Source organism: Schistocerca serialis, chromosome 5 (assembly GCF_023864345.2).
Source record: "Schistocerca serialis cubense isolate TAMUIC-IGC-003099 chromosome 5, iqSchSeri2.2, whole genome shotgun sequence".
Lineage (NCBI taxonomy): Eukaryota > Metazoa > Arthropoda > Insecta > Orthoptera > Acrididae > Schistocerca > Schistocerca serialis.
This window is the reverse complement of record NC_064642.1, coordinates 575,560,777-575,582,839: the sequence shown is the minus strand read 5'-3', so window position 1 is coordinate 575,582,839 and position 22,063 is coordinate 575,560,777. Positions and strand designations below refer to the sequence as shown.

At 40.9% G+C, this 22,063-nt stretch overlaps 1 protein-coding gene across 1 annotated transcript in view; it reads right to left on the bottom strand.

Moving 5' to 3' along the window:
* The window catches only part of LOC126482103 (carboxypeptidase B-like), a 190,355-nt gene that overhangs the window by 14,567 nt on the left and 153,725 nt on the right, over nucleotides 1-22,063 (bottom strand). Inside the window, exons 7-8 of the mRNA XM_050106078.1 lie at nucleotides 5,376-5,432; nucleotides 5,179-5,263 (exon numbers count right to left, since the gene is read on the bottom strand). Of these exons, the coding sequence (XP_049962035.1) occupies nucleotides 5,179-5,263; nucleotides 5,376-5,432 (142 nt within the window). The remainder of the gene's footprint in view (nucleotides 1-5,178; nucleotides 5,264-5,375; nucleotides 5,433-22,063) is intronic.

Below are 22,063 nucleotides of genomic sequence, written 5' to 3'. Positions count from 1 at the left end.
CGACATCGCTAGCGACAAGAGCACCCCTTCTCAGCTCCCTTTCAGTCTCAACACTGGAGCTTGAAACATCAGCGATGTACTAGCTGCAGCTGCTCGCACTCATCTCTCCATCTCATGACAGCACATTAATCACCGCCATTGTGGTTCTGCCTCCCTCTCGGCGCATTTACGACGAGAGATGGTATGCCTGCCACAGTGGATGTGGTTTTTAGGACTAGGTGAATATCGGGCTGGTACCCCCGTTTCACCTCAATTACACGATTTGCAAATACTTCGAAAACGTCTGACACCTTCACGTGGATAACGCTACAAGCAGGCAATCGGGATACACATAATTTTCTGCCGGCGGTATAGCTAACGTGGTTAGGACGGCCAGCGGCGTGTAATAGCTGGAGGTAGGGCATGCGGCCACCTGCTACTATGCTGGTCCCGGGATAAGGACTGGAAGAAGAGAAAAAAAGAACATCAGCTCCTTTCTTCAATGTTCCTGACACATAGCCATAAAATGAATTTTATTTACGCTATGTTAAGGTATTACGGGGTCAGGAACGAAGATAGAATGCTACACACATTAAAAAAAGTTTTCCATCACCCGGTTCCCAGAACTCCTGAAGACAGACGTTGACTGTGGACATTGTGTTACAGACACAGTCCCTTTGACTGTTCAGAGATGTCATTAAAACCACCCAAAGATGTAAACAACCATGCATAGGGAGCGCTTATTAAACGGAGGGGGTCCGACAGCCGATCCGTTCCAGTTATTCCACCAGGAAGGAGGTACACGGCTTGTATTGTCTGTAGTTCAACCATGCCTAGACGGTCAATAACGCGTTTAGATCGCGTCCGCATTGTTACTTTGTGCCAGCAAGGGCTCTCAACAAGGGAAGTGTCCAGGCGTCTCGGAGTGAACCAAAGCGACGTTGTTTGGACATAGAGGAGATAAAGAGAGACGGGAACTGTCGATGACATGCCTCGCTCAGGCCGCCCAAGGGCTACTAGCAGAGGATGACCGCTACCTGTGGATTATGGTTCGGAGGACCCCTGACAGCAATGCCACCATGTTGAATAATGCTTTTGGTGCTGCCACAGGACGTCGTGTTATACGACTCAACCTGTGCGCAATAGACTGCATGATGCGCAACTTAGCTCTCAACGTCCTTGGCGAGGTCCATCTTTGCAACAACGACACCATACAGCACGGAACAGATGGGCCCAACAACATGCCGAATGGACCGCTCAGGACTGGCATCACGTTCTCTTCATCGATGAGTGTCGCATATACTTTCAACCGGACAATCGCCTGAGATGTGTTCGGAGGTAGCCCGGTCAGGCTGAACGCCTTAGACACACTGTCCAGCCAGTGCAGGTGGCACTATGTGGGGACGACATACACCGCTGGAGGTCATGGAAGTCGCCGTAACGGCTGTGCGATACGTGAATGTCATCCTCTGACCAATAGTGCAACTAAATCGGCAGCATATTGGCTAGGCATTCTTCATGGACGACAATTCGCGCCCCCATCGTGCACATCTTGTGGTTCAAATGGTTCTGAGCACTACGGGACTTGACAGCTATGGTCATCAGTCCCCTAGACCTTAGAACTACTTAAACCTAACTAACCTAGGGACAGCACACAACACCCAGTCATCACGAGGCAGAGAAAATCCCTGACCCCGCCGGGAATCGAACCCGGGAACCCGGGGCACATCTTGTGAATGACTTCTTTCAGGATGACGACATCACTAGACTAGAGTGACCATCATTTTCTCCACACATGAACCCCATCGAACATGCCTGGGATAGATTGAAAAGGGCTGTTTATGTACGACGTAACCCACCAACCACTCTGAGGGATCTACGCCGAATCGCCATTGAGGAATGGGACAATCTGGACAAATAGTGCCTTGATGAACTTGTGGACAGTATGCCACGAAGAATACAGGCGCGCATCAATGCAAGAGGACGTGCTACTGGGTATTAGAGGTACCATTGTGCACAGCAGTCCGGACCTCCGCCTCTGAAGCTCTCGTTGTGGCACAACATGCAATGTTCAGTTTTCATGAGCAATGAAAAGGCGGAAATGATGTTTATGTTGATCTCCACTCCAATTTTTTGTAAAGTTTCCAGAACTCTCGGAACCGAGGTAATGCAAAACTTTTTTTGATGTGTGTAATTAAAGTTGCATTGCTCCAGTAGTACCATACTGAGGTGACAAAGTCACAGGATAGCGATATGAGCATATACAGTGCATTGGTGATGTCATTTGTTACTCAGGTGATTCATGTGGAAAGGTTTGGGCCGCGATGGTGGCCGTACAATGGGAAGTAATAGACTGAATGCAGAACAGTAGTTGGAGCTATTCGCATGGGACATTCCATTTCGGCAATCTTTAGAGAGTTCAATATTTCAAAACCCACAGTGTCGAGAGTGCCCCGAGAATGCCAAATTTCAAGCATTACCTCTTACCCCTGACAACGCAGTGGCCTTAACTTAACGACCGAGAGCAGCGGTGTTTGTATAGAGTTGTCACTGCTCACAGACAAGCAACACTTCGTGAAATAACCACGGAAATCAATGAGGGAGGTGCGGCGAAATTTGACGTTAATGGACTGTGGCAACAGACGACCAACGCATCCCTTTGCTAACAGCACAACATCACCCACAGCGTCTTTTCTGGGCCAGCGATCGTATTGGTTGAATCCTAGACGAGTGGTAAACCATAGACTGGTCTGATGAGTCCCGATTTCAGTTGGTAAGAGCTGATGGTAGATTTCTAATGTGGCGCAGACCCCACGAAGCCATGGACCGTAGTTGCCAACAAGGCACTGTGCAAACTGGTGGTGGCTTCATAACTCTGTTTTTACGCGGAATGGACTGGGCCCGCTGGTCCAGCTAAACTGATCATCGACTAGAAATGGTTATGATCGGCCAGTTGGAGACGACGATGATGATTATGTTTGCTTTGTCGGGCGCTCTACAAAGTCTCAATTTTTTCACAGTCCAATGGTTTTACACAGTCCAATCTAATCACTCTTTCGAATGATGATGATGATGAAATGATGAGGTCAACACAAACACTCAGTCCCCCGACAGAAAAAATCCCCAACCCGGCCGGGAATCGAACCCGGGACCCAGTGATCCAGAAGCAGCAACAGTTGGAGACATTCACAGCCATTATATTTCCAAACATGAATGGAATTTTTATGGATGACAAAGTGCCATGTCACTAGGCCACAACTGCTCGAAACTGGTTTCAAGGACATTCTGGATAATTCGAGTGAATGGTTTGGCCACCTAGACCACCCGACATGAATCCCATCGAATATATACGGGACGTAACTGAAAGTTCATTCCGTGTCACAAAGTCCTTTACGTTCGCAGTTATCGACGGATATAGAGGCAGCATGGCTCAGTATTCGTGTAGGGGACTTCCAGCCAATTGGTGAGTCCATGCCACGTCGAGTTGCTGCACTAATCGCGTTAGGAGGAGGTCCGAAACGATATTAGGAGGCGTCTCATGACTTTGTCACCTTGGTGTGTACACTAACATACCTGATGAAATTTTGTATCTCATTCTGCAACACAATGCGCTCTGCAGCCCAGAAGAGTTTTTATGGACATTTACTCCGACCAGGAAAGCCTGCGAAATTACACTGAGATGACAAAAGTCATGGGATGCTTCGTAATGACATGCTTCGCTCAGGCCGCAACTGACGTGGCGTAGACTCAAAAAGTCGTTGGGATTCCCTTACTGAAATATTGAGCCAAATTTCCTCTATATCTGTCCATAACTACGGAAGCGTTGCCAGTGCAGGATTTTGTGCATTAGCTGACTTCGCGATTATGTCGCATAAATGTTCGATGAGATTCATGTCGGGTGGTTTGGGTGACCACACCATTCGCTGTAATTGTTCAGAATGTGGACGTTACGCTCTTAAGAATTAACATTCTTGGCCTTTAAATATTCCACTCCATCGGCAATTATCTAGTAGTGTTAATAGTACACTACTGGCCATTAAAATTGCTACACCACGAAGATGTGCTACAGACGCGGAATTTAACCGACAGGAAGAAGATGCTGTGATATGCAAATGATTAGCTTTTCAGAGCATTCACACAAAGCGACATCGCGGTGAACGCACATTGGAAGCGTGTATTCGTCATCGCCATACTGGCGTATCACCCGGCGTGATGGTATAGGGTGCCATTGGTTACACGTCACGATCACCTCTTGTTCGCATTGACGGCACTTTGAACAGTGGACGTTACATTTCAGTTGTGTTACGACCCGTGGCTCTACCCTTCATTCGATCCCTGCGAACCCTACATTATATATCAACGACCGCATGTTGCAGGTCACGTACGGGCCTTCCTGGATACAGAAAATGTTCGACTGCTGCCCTGGCCAGCACATTCTCCAGATCTCTCACCAATTGAAAACGTCTGGTCAATGGTAGCCGAGCAACTGGCTCATCACAATACGCCAGTCACTACTCTTGATGAACTGTGGTATCGTGTTGAAGCTGCTTGGGCAGCTGTACCTGTACACGCCATCCAAGCTCTGTATGACCCAATGCCCAGGCGTATCAAGGCCGTTATTACGGCCAGAAGTGATTGTTCTGGGTACTGATTTCTCAGGATCTATGCACAGAAAATGGCGTGAAATTGTAATCACATGTCAGTTCTAGTATAATATATTTGTCCAATGATTACCCGTTTGTCATCTGCATTTCTTCTTGGTGTAGCAATTTTAATGGCCAGTAGTGTAGTACAGTATGTGTATTAAACCACGAAAACTTAAAGACACTGCTTATATCTTCTATGAAGTTTGGTCATCGCGTTTTCGCGAATTCCTTACCAACGCTCGATACACGCGGAAAGCAAAACTGAAAGTAGTGATGAAATGAGTATGACAATGATATAGATAAGCAAAGTAGAGACTTACGCCGTTTTTATATTTTACAGTCAAGAAAATGAGTCTCTCAAACACATGAGTGTACTTCCGAAGATTCAGAGTCGAAAGCTAAAAATAAGTGGGACAGGGAGGAAAATGACTAATACGAACCCGATGGCTAAATTTTGGTACTACAAACAGCTAAATGAAAAGTGGAATAGAACATTCTCTCACTCGTAACTTCTGTTTAATGAGATCTACTAAAAAACTAGATCATTACTTACACAAGACGTTTGTAGAGCTGCCGACCCCGTACTTAGGACCCCCAGCAGCCATCTGGGCTTCATTTGCTTTGCTTGCCAAGGCGTCCTGTGATGGCAGATAGCGGCTTTCAGTTAGAAGTTGGGGAGGTTTGCGCCGTTGAGCTATACTATTACAAACAGGATTCAATGAGAGCGTTGAGTACAAAAAGAGACTTTACCAGGGTTTTCCAGTCGTCAGGCAATTTGCTAGTGTATCCCCACGGATAGAGTATGTGCTGGAAAGAGAGAAAGGCATATTATTCATCTAGACTGATTTCACAAAAGAGGTAACATACCATGATACAGTTCAGAAAGGAAAAATTCTTCAGCAACATATTGGTATTCACCTTACGTTGCCAAGAATCACATCTAGAAACGTAAAGTCAAGACTAATCAGTTGCAATCTAAAATCTGTTTCTCCGAAAAGATATTGGCAGTAATAAAAACAAAATTTCAAGAGTAAATGTACGTCTCCCTTTAGTTTTTCGAGAAGATTCAGAAACTGTAAATTTTTGATTGATATCCTGTATAGCTATCGCTGTGGTGTTATAGCGATACCTAACAGACGCCCACCTTATTCATGTACAGTTCTTCACGGTGATCGCAGTGCACTCATTCAGTTGATATACCTATAGTATTAGTTATACTGCACACTTTCATTTTATGGCCTTCCGTCGTCTGAAGACCGGTTTGATGCAGCTTTCCACGATAGCCTAACCTGTGCAAAAAGCTTCATCACTGTGTAACTGCTGCAATCTACACTCACTTGAACATTTATCTCCGTCTACAGTTTTTACCCCCATACTTCATTTCATTACCAAAATGGCTACTCTTTTATGCTTCAGCATATGTGCTATCAGCCCATGGCTTCTTTCAGTTACTTTTTCTTTCAACTGGTACAATGTACAACGCAAGGAAATGTGCTCAAATTATATGAACAACTAGCTCATCGCTCGCTGCTCCGCTCGTGCAGACTGTATGGTCCGCACACATTTTTTGTTTGTTTTCCTGTAATTGAATTTTTATATTCTTCGCAAGGTGCAACACTTAAACTTTTCACGCTAATGAAGGTCACTGAAACATGGTCTTTTCCGAATATACTTCTGGCCAAAAAGCAATTTTGGTTAAAGTCTGGAATTAATGTTTTTTTTAATCACGTATTTTTCGTTCTTATGGTAATATTTCGGTAGAAACTATCATCTTCTAACACATATTTCTTTATATCTAACTGAGAAGTGAAATACCAATCTTAGCTTCAAAAAATTTTTAGCTGTTTGGGCTGGGCTATGATGAGTCAGTGAATCAGTCTTACCCTATTTCACCACCTTAGGGGTTAAATTTCCAAAAAAGTGAAATAAGTATTTTTTTCATTTCCACTCAACAGGCCAAATGCTAATTTTCAAATATTTAGCTTTAGAAATACTTTCACAATGACATATTTCCATACAACATTTCACCCAGTATTTCTTCCCCTTAGTGGTTCAACTTCCAAAAACACTGAAATGCTTATTTTTTATTTACAAAAGAAAAGCCAAATACAAAAGTTTATACATGCAGCTTTAAAAATGCTTGCATACTGAAATAGTTCCGTAAAAACTTTCATCTTCTATTTCCCTCGCACAGGAGTTGAATTTCCAAAAACACTTTTTTTTATTTATAACTGAGACGCCAAATTCAGATGTTTATAGATTTAACTTCAAAAATCATTGTGTAATGAAATAGTTTCATAAAAAGTCGCATCCCTTATTTCATCCCCTTAGGGAATGAGCTTCCAGAAACAGCGAAACACATATTTCTTCACTTCTAACCGAGAAGTCAAATACCGATTTTGATACATGTATTTTAATAGTTTTTCAACAACGATTTATTTAAGAAAAAAGCCTTTTACATACTATTTCATCTCCATAGTGGTTAAATTATCAAAAATACTGTTACACTTGCGTCTTTATTTTTGACCAGGTAACCAAATACTAATTTTCGTAGGTCTAGCTTCAGAATTGCCTTAATAGTGATATTTTTCAAGCAACATTTCATCCCCTTAGGGGTGAAATACCAAAAAATCCCTTCCTAAACGTCGCCTACGTTATAAGATCAACACTGTCTGCAAATTTCAAGTTTCTGTCCTTAGTGGTTTGGGCTGGGCAATTATGAGACAGAGAGTGACTGAGTTCGTGAGTCGGGACATAGCCTTTTATACGTATATAGAGATACATAGAGCCTGTAACAGATAATGTAAATAGGGAATTAACACTGGAAAAAGAGGACAAAAGTAAATTTAGACCAACCTACATACCAACAACGTATGTAGGGCACATATCGAACAAGTCTAACAACTTGTTAAAGAATACGAAAATAAAACTAGCATTTCGCACAAGCAATAATGTAAAAACAAAAATCAGATGAGGGAAAATGAGGTCTTTTTTTCTTTTGTAATCCAGGTACTTATAAAATTTCCTACGACGACTGAACATATCTGTATTTACAATTTTTAGTTCGTGAGCTACCAGATGTTTCGTAAACACATTGCGTGACAAAGGACCACTTTCAGTATGTCTAGCTGGTTTTCGCAAATACTGGATTTCGGTGCCTATTTAATTTCCTTATTTAAAACTGCAATCCTCAGAAGACAAATTTAGATTTGATACGTTAATGGCACATTCTGCAAACTGTTGACTTTTAGTGGTTGTTGGGACTTGTTTCAGTTCAGATAACTGTTCGATTTTAGCTTTCTAACAAATTTGGAATATCTAATTCACTGTATAGTCAGTCAGATGGGTCAGCAAAGAGATCCCTATTTCAACTTTCAGAATATGTAAATAAAACTACAGAGAGCTGGCACGTCTGGGGTATACGTTAAAATAAGTTTGTCCATCAATAAATGTATTATAAACCTCGGTCAAGCCAAAAGTACAATATAAGTTATAGCTGAAAACAAATTGTAGTATGTTCTGATTGTACGTAGAAAGGGCACCACTGCACTGTCATCCCTTAATGATGGACTACGCCAATTTACAGTAGGGAGGCAGTTCTATTGAAAATTATGCTGGTTTACCTATACGAGTATATATTTTGTTTTTGCTATCTATTTTTTCCATTAATTCACCGAAGTACTTTGTGGTATAGATTAAACCTCGGTGTGCCCGCAGCAGTCAAGCCTGTGGAGCTAGCAAGAAAAGATGAAGAACATAAATTTTCTTATGTTTGTAAAAACTCCTATGAGATATTTCATCGGTCTTGTACTATCTGTCTTTTCCTGTCCATGATAAAGAGAGGACACAGATTTCTGTTTGGTTCACTAATAATGTGAAATACATTAAGTCCTGTAGTAAGAAGTAAACTTCATTTACAAGTTCTTTATTTCAACTGATCTATCTGTCTGCGTTACGGTATCTGCTATACTTCGGAGAAGCAATAAATTTAAGCAGAGCAAGCTGTACGCTGGACATTGTCTTCAAAGACGATGAGGAGGTAAATAACTTCAACACTCGAAAAACTATCGTCTAATAACCCGATTTTACATGTTATCGATTTTTCGTGTATACGAAAAATCAAAAGCCTGACTGGAATGTGTGTCGCTGTGCATGAATTAGTTGAGACACACGCATCTGAGCGAACGCACTATTGTTGCGCCTCTGGTACGGCGCCAAAAAATTTCCGTCGTTATTATTGTTCTTAAACTTGTTAATTAATCAGTAGAAATGGCGACCGTTCCCTGGACGGTGCGAGAACGATTCGACAGGTGCAATAATTAAATGATATAAAAAACGTTGTGAAACATTCTGTTGCACTAATTGGTTTTTTATTTACTTTGTTTCATGATTGAGTAAAACATGTTGTGTAACATTCTGTTGCCCTAATTCGTTTATATTTACTTTGTTTCATTACTGGAATAACATTGTCAAGATAAAACCAAGGACAAACATTACATGCCATGCATAAATTACAAATGGTTAATCGGAGGAATTGTTCCAACAACATTTAAGAAGATCGTCTATAAGGTAGGAAAGAACTCCAACTTATAGTTCGCTCGAGTGCGCTTGGTAACGTCACAATCAAAAGTTGTATCGGCACCTTACCTTATCCAGTCATAAACGTGAAGCATTTTTTAACAGAAATAGAGATTTGCGTTAGCATTATTTTGATTTTTTGGAATGTTAATACAAGAAATAAACGCCAACAATAAGCTACAATACTGGAGTAGAATACATCGTGTACTGATAGTGAAAATTCTCGAAATCAACTTTAAGATAAAAAATTTATTTTATTTTATATTTGTAACTTCAAAAAAAGATTTATAGAATCGAACCAACTAAAATTGCGTACCGACTAATGGAAATAGTGCAGAGATGCAAAATGTCGCCGTAAGCGGTGCTACCACAAATAATAGTGACACCGAAAACGCCGATCATATTGACGATATTACAGAAATTTAGTTTATGCTGATGACAAGAATGCCTTACCTCATGACATAACCACGCTAACTGTAGACGAGAGTAATTTACAAATCTCACCGAGACGCATTTTCTCGCATGAAGCCAGTGAAAGACGCGCTAGTGCGGAATCAGTAAAATTCGATTCCTCCACGTCACAGAAACTTTCAAAAGTGGCGGAATAAGACACGATAAGTACAGAAGACGCTAATGCGTCATCAGTGCATTCAACGCAGGACGTGTATAAATGCCTCAGTGACCTAACGAAAAATTTATTTAATAATTTTTCTACAAAACAAACCGAAGAACTTGATGTAAAATTTCGCGACTTTAAAAATGAACGAAAGCAAACATTTGATGGTTTTAAGAATGATCTATCACAGAGGTCTGATAATTTAAGTCAAAAGCTACGTAATGACTTTTCTAACGATTTAACATGCAAACTTGCTGATCTGGGTGCAGAAATTAAAGGTCGACTTATTCACTGATTTGTCTCAGGAGATAAACAACCAAAATCAAAGCGTCATCTATAGGCGAGACACAAGAAGGAACGGTAGGTAATCTAAAGATCGTGAGTGACATGCACACTCACATGCTCCGTCCAGAATTTGCAAAAAATTAGAAACTATGAAAATTGAGTATTTTAGATTTAGGCGCTAAGTTCATAAAGAAAGCACAAGAATAGGAGGTAAGGAAGTTAAAGGACAGAGAAGAAGCGGAAATGCCTGATAAGAGTACGGCCCTCAAACAGATAGTTATACAAGTGCACAAGGTCAATGTCGAAACAGTTACAGAAATAGTAAAAGAAAGAGAAAACAAATTGATTGCTACAGCTGAGCTAAGCTTAAGGGCAACAGAACAGATGTTGCAGAGCAGTCTAATTAATGATGTGGATATCATCAGAGAGACGCCAATAGCAAGAAGTCAGGTGCAGTCGAGCAGGATAGATAGCGGCAATAATCATCAACATTTGCTAGCAGTCCTTGAGACGGAGAGAAAAGGACTTGCAAAAGGCAAGAGGCACTGTCAATGACAATACCAGCTGCGCAAATATATCCAGAGTACAATCACGTGCATATGAAAAATGCCACGGCGGCAGCAGACAACACCGCATATCTGTTTTATTAGCGAAAGGCGAGGGTCTGATACGTCATAGGCAATTGTCGACTTTTTCAACAGAGGATAAGAAAACGAAATTCATAGTGTTTATCAGAGCTTCTCACAGCGTGTTACCGCACAACTGGACAGAAGCACAGAAGATCCGGTTCGTTGTGGGCAACAGATATGGCTGACAGATGCCATACCTACCAGTAATTTGAACGGGCTTTCTTGGAACAATATTGGTCAACAGACGGCCAAGAGAGGCTATGTTTAGGGGTTTTCAACACACCAACACTCAGTAGTTAACATGGGGGACTGAGGAAGTAACTTGAAAAATACTTAAACAAAACCAGGTATTGGACAAACCCAGTTTCCCACGTGGTCGTATTGAAAATACTGAATAGACGCCTGCCCGCCCATATCAGGGAAAAGCTGATCACTACACCCGAAAATGATACAGAGTATTTCTTATCCGTATTCGACTCGACTGACCTAACATATGGAGAGGGGCGTCGCAACCACAGAACATTAATACACAGTGTGATCCTTCGCAAAATAGTCAACAGCAGAATGGAAACAGTGGCAATAACGAACACACTTGACACCCTTACTGGTGATGTCAAACCGACAACATAGTTGAAGTTACTCACAATGAAGAGGCGAACCTCCATCCAAACAGGAAAACTCGGAACAGTTCGCGATAAGCCCTCATTTGCAGACCAATAAAAGGGATAGAGACCTGCAATTTATTCTAAATTAATTTCCAGACATGATTAAGGGGTAGATACGAAAGAAGAACTGTCTGAGGAAGATGTAAACAAATTAAACATGGTCAATGAGGGGGCAGTGCAAGCTGTAATTAATGCTCGAACCTGTGGTAGCTGACATGGGTACATCGACAAATGTGATCTCAAAAGGCCAGTTTAATGAGCTGGGAAGACGATGTTATACGCTAACTTTTCCGGTGCAGAATTGTTATATTCTGACCGCAGTGGGGAGCAAGTCAAAAGTAGTTAAACTTTAGGCATAAATACCCATTATCATCAGCAATTTTTACCTAAAGTTCATTTTTCTGGTAGTGGAAAAACTTATAATAAACTGCCCTGTTGGTATGGATACTTTCTGACAAGTAGAGACTGACATAGGGCGAGGAAAATGTTTCTTTACAATCAATGGACAGAAGTTATCAGTAAATTTACTTAAAACCATGACTGAATACTGAGTACAACTGTCATGTCCAAACGTACTGTTTCTTGACACACAAAACTGTGAGCAGCAGTCTGAAGAAGATATTAATCCATAGACTGTCGAAACCAAGGTGAGTGAATGTGATTGTTTGTCAGATAATCAGAAGGAGGCGTTACAAGAAGCAATACTTTGCTATGCACTAGTATTTAGAAGGTGCGCCATGGTAATATTACGAGCATAAAATGGACGTTTACCCACATGAGACCTTCTGCTTTTCTTCACATCCAGCTATTGCTAACCCTAATGGAAGTGTCAGGCTTGTGCTAGACACCCGAAGTATAAACAAAATCATTGTTCCGGTGAGGACACGCCCTGAAAACCATGGAGAAGAATTACTGAAATTTCGCAATGTTAAATACCTCACTATAACTGATTTAAAAGCGTCGTATTCGCGAATAGCATTACATGAAACAGTAGGAAGTACGCAGCCTTTGTGTTGGGGGCGGGAGCTAAGAGTTTTTTTTTTTTTTCAACTTGAAAGTGTGCACGGGTGTTTTCATTTCCACACTGGACGAAGTTTTGGGATCATAATACCTCAGTAGCATCACTTTCTACGTTGTTGATGACCTGTTAATAGCTACAAGCACATTGGAAGAACGTGTGAGGCTTTTGGCACAGGTATTATAGCGATATGCAGAATATGGGGTCACAGAAAATTTTACGAAGTCGGAGTTTGGAAAAAAAATTCCTGGGTCATATTATATCGCCAAAGGGTGTACTACGTGATTCAGGGAAAACTTTATGTGATAAAATATTTCCCACCACCACAGAATAAAGACATATTTGGGTTTGGTTTAATTTTAGCAAATTCATTCTAGATCAGTTTTTTAATAGCGTGCACTGCTGAATATTTTGAGTAAAAACAACTTATGGATATGGACCAATCAATGTGAAGCCTTACTACGTAATAACATACTTCACCACCCTTATATGCCACAGTATTTTTGTTTGAATACCGATGCATCTTCACGTGGACCAGGAGCATGTTCATTTCAGATTGCTGAAGGTGCTGGAGATCTGATACCTAAGATAATCAGTTTTGTTAGTCGAACACTTCCTGAATCTGAGCGGTCATATTCAATGACAGAGCTGGAAGCTCTTGGAGTTATACTGGCATTTAAGAAATTTGAGTACTACTTGTGGGGCAACCACACAAAAGTCAACAGTGACCATCAAGCACTTTCTTTTCTCTTGACGTGCAAATTATTACATCGGAGTCTAGCCACGTGGCGCATGTACTTGTAGGTGTTCAGTTTTGAAATCGTATACACGAAGGTACACTAAACATAACCGCAGACGCCTTCTCAAGGTCACTTCAATGCCCCGATGAATTCTTAGAATTCACAGAACAGAATTCTGAAACACGGGTTCTGCTTATGCAGGATAAGACACAACAAGCATATCATGTACAGATGTGTAAGAGTTTGGAGCAGTTGATAGAGGGACACCTGAAATGGAGACAGATAATGTTTAAACTGTTTGAAAATAACGAAGAGAATTTGAAGAAATTCTATAGTCTGTACAAGGGAGTCCTGTTTCATTGGCGTACATCAGATCAGGAAGAGTGGTGTGACTGTCTACTGAAAAGTTACGTTGATGATTTCATTTGGTACACTCATAATGTATGGGTTCTCTATGGGGCTTCCAAATTCACCAAAACTTGTGGAGAAGAGTTCTCCAAGTAATTCGGAAGTGGTGTCCTTGGATACTGCCGGACCCTATCCACAAGGGAAGGTAGGTGTAAAATATTTTATTGTCTTGTATGATGTTTTCACAAAATGTGTTAAGATGTATGCAGTGTGGTTTGTGACTGCAGGTTCTATTATTAGGATGATTCCAGAAGATTATTCCTGGGAGTGGGGAAGCCACAGATATTGTTAACAGGCAATGCATCGTACTTGATAGGCAATAGACGGTAGGGATTTACTAACACAAACAAGATAAAACAAATATTAGTAACCAGATTTCCGACCCAAGCAAGCCCAACAGAAAGGGTATTCATATAATTTATCAGGTTTATACGCACCTATACACCCCAGAAGCACAGAAAATGGGTTGACTTTGTCTCCCCATTTCACCAAATCATTAAGAACTTACCACACTTTTCAACCGCTTTTATATCTACTGACTGACGTTTAAAAGGGGAGAAGTCGACGAATAGGTACCCAGGAGAGATGCCACATGAATAAAAAGTACACCAGGCTTTGATTAATCAGGAGGAAAAGGCTGGAGAGAGGAAAAAGTCATACGACTAAAGATTAGGACGCACTGTACAGTTTCAAGTAGGACAATATGGGGAAGTTCAGTCGTAAATGGCAGATTTTCAACACTGAGCCATTTGTAGTTACTAAAATCCCACATCTGGGTGCGTACAGATTAGCCTACCCTAATAGTGGAAAGGTCAAAGGACTTTATCCACTCAAGAATCTAAGAGAATGTGTACACTAAAAGGATTGGACAAAGACCAAATCTCACTTGAAGTACTGTAGATGAACAAATGAAATACTTCAGTAAAATATGATATAATAACTGTTTGCTTTAGTTCTAAGAGAAAATTTTCATTTTATTTAGTTAGAAGTTTTTAAATGGAAGCAACGTAAGTGACAGTAATTTAAGATTCCGTTTAATTTCGAAACGGTATATGAAGCCTGAAAATAAAACGCGATCGCAGTGGTGCCGATTCATGCGTACATTTCCCAATTCCCCAAATACAGTGCGGTAATGGATTTGAGATGTAAACACGTGAAGTAGCATTACAAGAGGGAGAGGACCCGCAGGCGTAGTAGGAACTAACACATAGGTCAGCAACCTCAGCGCACACACAGAAACGATTTCAGTCCAACACACTGTTTAACACGCCGGATGCAATGCAAACTTGACATCTAGCCGGCAAATATGTGCTGCAGGTTTTAATATAAGTTAATTACTGTTACGATCAATGAGTCTACACTATAAAAATGAAAGTAATATAGTAAGGAGGTATAAAATAACACAAAATTTACAGAGGAAGAAGGAATGACTAACTAAAGAAACCTATCTACACACTACAATACTATTTACAGTATATACAAATTTACACGGTAGTTGTATATCGAGTAAAACACTATAACGTAAGTATGCGTATCCGACGAAAGTAAGAGTAACTGCAGAGCTATGGTCACATTCTGAACAAACTATGAGAGATAGTGAGGTTTGTGCCCATCTACAACAACACTTAATAACTGCAGGTGTAATCATACTATAAATATGGAAGGAGTAAAAAATGGTAAGTCGAAACGATGGACATGCTCTGAATATTTGTGCTCTTACAAAAAAGGGATTGGTTTTTACAATTAAAAATGAGTTGATTAATTTACACATACACGTACTTAAAGTAAAACAAAAGAACATATTTGTGCGGAGAAAAATGATACGTTAGTTACACATGGAGTGACTACATTCGTAGTTTATACGTTATTGTTAAGTTCCTTTTTCAGGTAACGAGGCAAGGACACGCTCTAGTAAAGGCAGGAAGGAGAATTTAGGTAGCTGTTACCAAAGAAAACGGGCCACTCCGCAATATCGCAATTGAGTAATTATATGTATAAAAATATGTGTATTAATGACAATGCGAATGTATGTGTGTATATGAAGAGGTTACAGTAAGTGGAATGTTGTTAAACGGAGCATAGGTCTGGTGCTATCAACGCAAAAAGGGACCACACTGGTTAGACTGCATACTAAAAAGCGCAAGCTACTGATATGAGCGCCAAATATGAGTAGTCATGATGCATTTACACGGGATCGCGACTTATCGGAACGTTCTTCTTCAATGTTTTCTCGGCACAAACTTTGTAGTGACATATTTTAACATATTATGTATACAATAGTGGGATCCTGAAGATGTGGATGTACCTATGTTAGGTACACTGAATTACGCCCAGTACGGTTACTTTCAGGGAAGTAATATTGATAGCTTACACGAAACTGTACTGTCAGAATTCTGCAATTAGTTCAGCAAACACTAAGTAGTTTCATAAAGATACAAAGGACACTCAATCATTGTGTGGTGGGTAGACTATAGATTTCAGCAACAGGTAAAAAAATTGCTTCATTCCATTCCGTGTCAACATTCATTGTAGATCAGTAGACGCATTCCTAGTAGAGTTGAGAGGGGCGGTGCTAAGAGTACCTATGTTTGATTATGTTGGTTAACACGTAATGAAGATTTCTTCTGTTTCGTTAGCAGTTTGGATTCACAGACGTATGAGTCAGACGAAATGTGAGGACAGTGGTTTATGCATATCATCAAACTGTATAAAGTATATAGTCCTTTCAATCCTGAAATTGAAAAAGAAACCAGTTTTAATTGTTATTTTATGTAAGTTAGTACTTTTTCATGAACTCAGATATTAAGATAGTTACCTGCTCATGACAAATCTGTAAGAGAAAAGCAGCCTTTGAGTGGCCAGAGGAAATGTCAAACATTGTGTATCTAAAGTCTCACAAGATGTTATATGCGTCCTAAGGGCGAAAATTAAATCTTAAATGACGTACTTTGGTATATAAATGTTATTTTCTGCACAAGTTATAAATATTATAATGGATCTAAGTATGAATATCTATAAATTGTACCACATGTGTACCCGACGTGTCAACAAAAAGTAGCTATAGGTTTATGTATGCTTGGGGTAAATCAAATGATGTGGAACTGTATTGCTTATTTTGTATACGTTACGTGAAACCACATACGTACTGACAAAACAGACATCAAGAGGAACTGTAAAAAGGTTACATTTATGTGAGTTATAGTGAGTGGAGGCGCAGTTGCTTACAATTAGTCAAACGTATTCGATTCGTTTTTAGCGGCGAGGGACACTGGACTTTGCTACAAGGCACACATCAGATGAAAACGTTTATGGACTTAACTGAAACTTGATGAGATCTCGACGTGATGCCGAATGTTCGGGCTGGCCTTGGAGACTGAAGCACGTGACGCACGAGTGGTTCCGGTATCAAAGGTGTAAATTTCGGGCGTTTCCGTTGCATCATCGGAAACTCTCAGTCACGCTCTCGCCTATACACACTATACTATAGAGCATCTCTTGGGAATTTTGACGACATGAAATTCGTCGTTATCTAAAAACTGTGAAAACAAACTGTTTACTCTCATTTTGAACATACCCTACGTCACGTCATGGACTTGGAAAATTAAACGTTCAGAATACGTAAATAAAACTGTAAAATAAGAGAGAGATGTCACGTCTAGGTTATACATTAAAATAAAATTGGCCATCAATAAGTGTATTTTAAATCGCGGCCGAGCCAAATATACAACATTAGCTTAACAGAAAATAAATTTTAATATGCTACATGCAGAAATGGCACTGCTACTGTTTACTGTCGTCCAGTAATTGTGGACACCGCCAGTATACAGCAGGGGGAAAGGGGGGGGTCAGTTCTATTGAAACTTGTGCTCGTTTACCTATATGGGTATATGTTCATTACTGTCTATTTTTATCCATTCATTCGCCGAAGTAATTTACGGCAAAGATTAAAACGTGGCATGCCCGCAGCAGTCAAGATTGTGGAACTAGCGAGAAAAGAAGAACATTAATTTTCTTATGTTTGTAAAAACTCCTATGGGATGTTTCATCGAACTTGTACCGTCTGTATTTTCCTGTCCATAATAGAAGAGGACGTTTGGCTCACTCATAATGTGAAACTCTTGCAGTAAGAAGTCAACTTCGTTTACTAGTTCCATATTTCACCTGATCTATCTGTCCTGTCCATAATAGAGAGAGGACGTTTGGCTCACTCATAACGTGAAATTCTTGTAGTAAGAAGTCAACTTCGTTTACTAGTTCCATATTTCACCCGATCTATCTGTCTGTTCAAATGGTTCAAATGGCTCTGAGCACTATGGGACTTAACTTTTCAGGTCATCAGTCCCCTAGAACTTAAAACTACTTAAATCTAACTAACCTAAGGACATCACACACATCCATGCCCGAGGCAGGATTCGAACCTGCGACTGTAGCGCCTAGAAACGCTCGGCCACTCCGGACGGCTATCTGTCTGTGTTACCGGTATCTGTAATACCTCAGAGGAGCATGAAATTTAAATAGAGCAAACTGGACGCCGTTACATCTCTTCAAAGAAGAAGAGGAGGCAAATAACTTCAAGGCTCGATAAACTATCCTCTAATGATCCAATAGTATATGTGACGAATTTTTCGTGTATACGAAAAATCATAAGCCTGACTGTCTGGAGTGTCTGGAGGATGTGGATAGGAGGGGCATGGGGGCAGCACACAGTTAAGGGATGGGAAGTTACAATTCAACATGAAACTGTATCAGTATTACATGCATCTTTTGCGCAAAACACTAATTTTTAATCACTTGAAACATGTTAAAAATTTACAGATTTAAATAAAAAGAAACACCAAGGTTTACACGAAGTTGCTGAGATATGTAGGGTCTCATCAACTTCGTATAATCTTTGGTGTTTCTTTTTATATAAACCTGTAAAATTTTAACATGTTTCAAGTGATAATTAATGTACGAAAATGAAGCCTAAAACAATTTTTGTTTATTGTTGGCATTCCCTTAATTTTACGTGATAGGGTTGTGAAGGCCCTCTGTACATTATCCCGCGCTGGTAGCTTATGACCTGAAAGTAAAATATGATATGTGAATTTCGATAACAAGTTAACTCATCACTTTATATATAGAGGTAATTTAGATGTGCTAATTTATTTCGCGACTGCATTTGCGATTACTTACATTTAGCTCTCGCAAATCTTTCATCTCCATTCTTTCATGTTGTTGTGAAGCACACGTAAAGGAAACACATGTTTTGCAGATCTTCGTTTGTAAGTAACACCCACCAAACTTCGCAAAAATACAGTACCAATGTTGTTGTTGTGTGTCTAGGTCACTGTTCCTCAAGTGAGTCTGACCGCAAAATTTAATTTTGTTTACCTTCTTCTCCACTCCTCTTCTCTCTCTTACTTTCTTTCACTGTGTGTATGTGTGTGTGTGTGTGTGTGTGTGTGTGTGTGTATGTGTGTGTGTGTGTGTTTTCCTATAGCGTGTGTTGGTGCATGTCTGTGGCCGTGTGTGTTTGTGTTTAGCGTTTGTGTGGTCTTTTCTGTAGAGTTCCTTTAATATGTTAAGCAGTGTGCCTTTACATATTGTAGTGTAGACGTTCATAATCTGTTTCTTTTGCTAATGGCTTCTATAGGTAGAAGTTATCTTGTAAGTTTATGGTATGGACCGAGGACGAATTTTAGTAATTTCAAATGTTTCCAGTTTCGTTGAGTTACGGTTGTGTATACTGACTGGCAAGGTTGCATGTATTTGTTGAATTTATGTGAGTGTTTTCTGTATTCTGAGCTTTTTCCATGTAATGTTGTCTGTCCTGTATCATATTTGATTTCCCTGGTTTTTTTTTATATTGCCTATGCTGTGAACAATTTTGTTATTGTAGGTGAGTATGTGTCACTTCTTGTGCGTCTTGTTGCTCTGTTATGTTTTGGATGTTGTCGTTGTCTTTGGAGTTGTATTCTTCTGTACTGTTGTGCAAAGTCCTGTGTGCATATAACCTGTTCATTCCTTTTCCTTTTACATACACTCCTGGAAATGGAAAAAAGAACACATTGACACCGGTGTGTCAGACCCACCATACTTGCTCCGGACACTGCGAGAGGGCTGTACAAGCAATGATCACACGCACGGCACAGCGGACACACCAGGAACCGCGGTGTTGGCCGTCGAATGGCGCTAGCTGCGCAGCATTTGTGCACCGCCGCCGTCAGTGTCAGCCAGTTTGCCGTGGCATACGGAGCTCCATCGCAGTCTTTAACACTGGTAGCATGCCGCGACAGCGTGGACGTGAGCCGTATGTGCAGTTGACGGACTTTGAGCGAGGGCATATAGTGGGCATGCGAGAGGCCGGGTGGACATACCGCCGAATTGCTCAACACGTGGGGCGTGAGGTCTCCACAGTACATCGATGTTGTCGCCAGTGGTCGGCGAAAGGTGCACGTGCCCGTCGACCTGGGACCGGACCGCAGCGACGCACGGATGCACGCCAAGACCGTAGGATCCTACACAGTGCCGTAGGGGACCGCACCGCCACTTCCCAGTAAATTAGGGACACTGTTGCTCCTGGGGTATCGGCGAGGACCATTCGCAACCGTCCCCATGAAGCTGGGCTACAGTCCCGCACACCGTTAGGCCGTCTTCCGCTCACGCCCCAACATCGTGCAGCCCGCCTCCAGTGGTGTCGCGACAGGCGTGAATGGAGGGACGAATGGAGACGTGTCGTCTTCAGCGATGAGAGTCGCTTCTGCCTTGGTGCCAATGATGGTCGTATGCGTGTTTGGCGCCGTGCAGGTGAGCGCCACAATCAGGACTGCATACGACCGAGGCACACAGGGCCAACACCCGGCATCATGGTGTGGGGAGCGATCTCCTACACTGGCCGTACACCACTGGTGATCGTCGAGGGGACACTGAATAGTGCACGGTACATCCAAACCGTCATCGAACCCATCGTTCTACCATTCCTAGACCGGCAAGGGAACTTGCTGTTCCAACAGGACAATGCACGTCCGCATGTATCCCGTGCCACCCAACGTGCTCTAGAAGGTGTAAGTCAACTACCCTGGCCAGCAAGATCTCCGGATCTGTCTCCCATTGAGCATGTTTGGGACTGGATGAAGCGTCGTCTCACGCGGTCTGCACGTCCAGCACGAACGCTGGTCCAACTGAGGCGCCAGGTGGAAATGGCATGGCAAGCCGTTCCACAGGACTACATCCAGCATCTCTACGATCGTCTCCATGGGAGAATAGCAGCCTGCATTGCTGTGAAAGGTGGATATACACTGTACTAGTGCCGACATTGTGCATGCTCTGTTGCCTGTGTCTATGTGCCTGTGGTTCTATCAGTGTGATCATGTGATGTATCTGACCCCAGGAATGTGTCAATAAAGTTTCCCTTTCCTGGGACAATGAATTCACGGTGTTCTTATTTCAATTTCCAGGAGTGTATTTTTTGGTTTAGTTCGTTAAACAAATGGGTATCATAATCACTTTCTGTTGCTATTTGTTTCATTGTGTTCAGCTCTTGTGATTAGTTCAGTCTGCTTATCGATGTTGTGTTTAATATGTTGATTTTAATCTTGCTCATTTATGTGCCTTGGGGAGGTTTTATTGATTGTGAGTTGTGGTGCTCATGATTATCGGTTTACAATTACTCTTGTCAAACTTTTTGTGGTGAGATTTAGAAAATTTAGTCTGTTTCTCAACAAGAGAATTAGTAGCTGCAGAGAAATACAGATTATCAGAATACATAAATCCACATAATCTCCAACACAGAGCATCTGAAGGTATCACATTCAAGATGCAAAAACAAAAACTAAAACTATATAATGCCATTCTAACAAAGTCCATTCTAACAATGTCAGACAAAATCAATATAATGCTGATTATGAATTAAAGGAAATACATAGATAAAACACTAGATCTTCTGAAGGACAATGTCACCAAACTGATCACCGACCCAGCAGGAAGGTACCACAGAGCAATTCAATAAAGATTGAAAAATATGAAAAATACAGTCAAAAAAGTCTAGATAAAAAGAATGACGCCGAAAATTCAAAACACTCCTCCTAAATCCCCTGTCGAACCTGCACAAAAAAATATTCTTGCATTTTAGTAAATTAAACAATCTACATGACAAAAATAACTAGGCAACACACAATACGCACACACTGATGAAATAGCAGCCATTCACAGGACTGTAAAAACACAAAATATAAACAATTTACAACGAGAAATTCAATTTATATTAGAAACAAAAACAAAAAACACACTACATTTTCTAGCTCTCATCATACAAAGAATAAACAACATTCACCACTTCCCAATATTCAGGTATACGACAACCATGAGCTCCACCATTCACAATCAAACAAATGAGAAGCAGGTTTCAAATTCTCACCCACAGATTGAACAGAACACCCATAACCAAACTGAGCTACACTCAAGACGTAAATACAGTAAATACAGTAAAACAAATACCGACAAAAAGTGGTTATGATA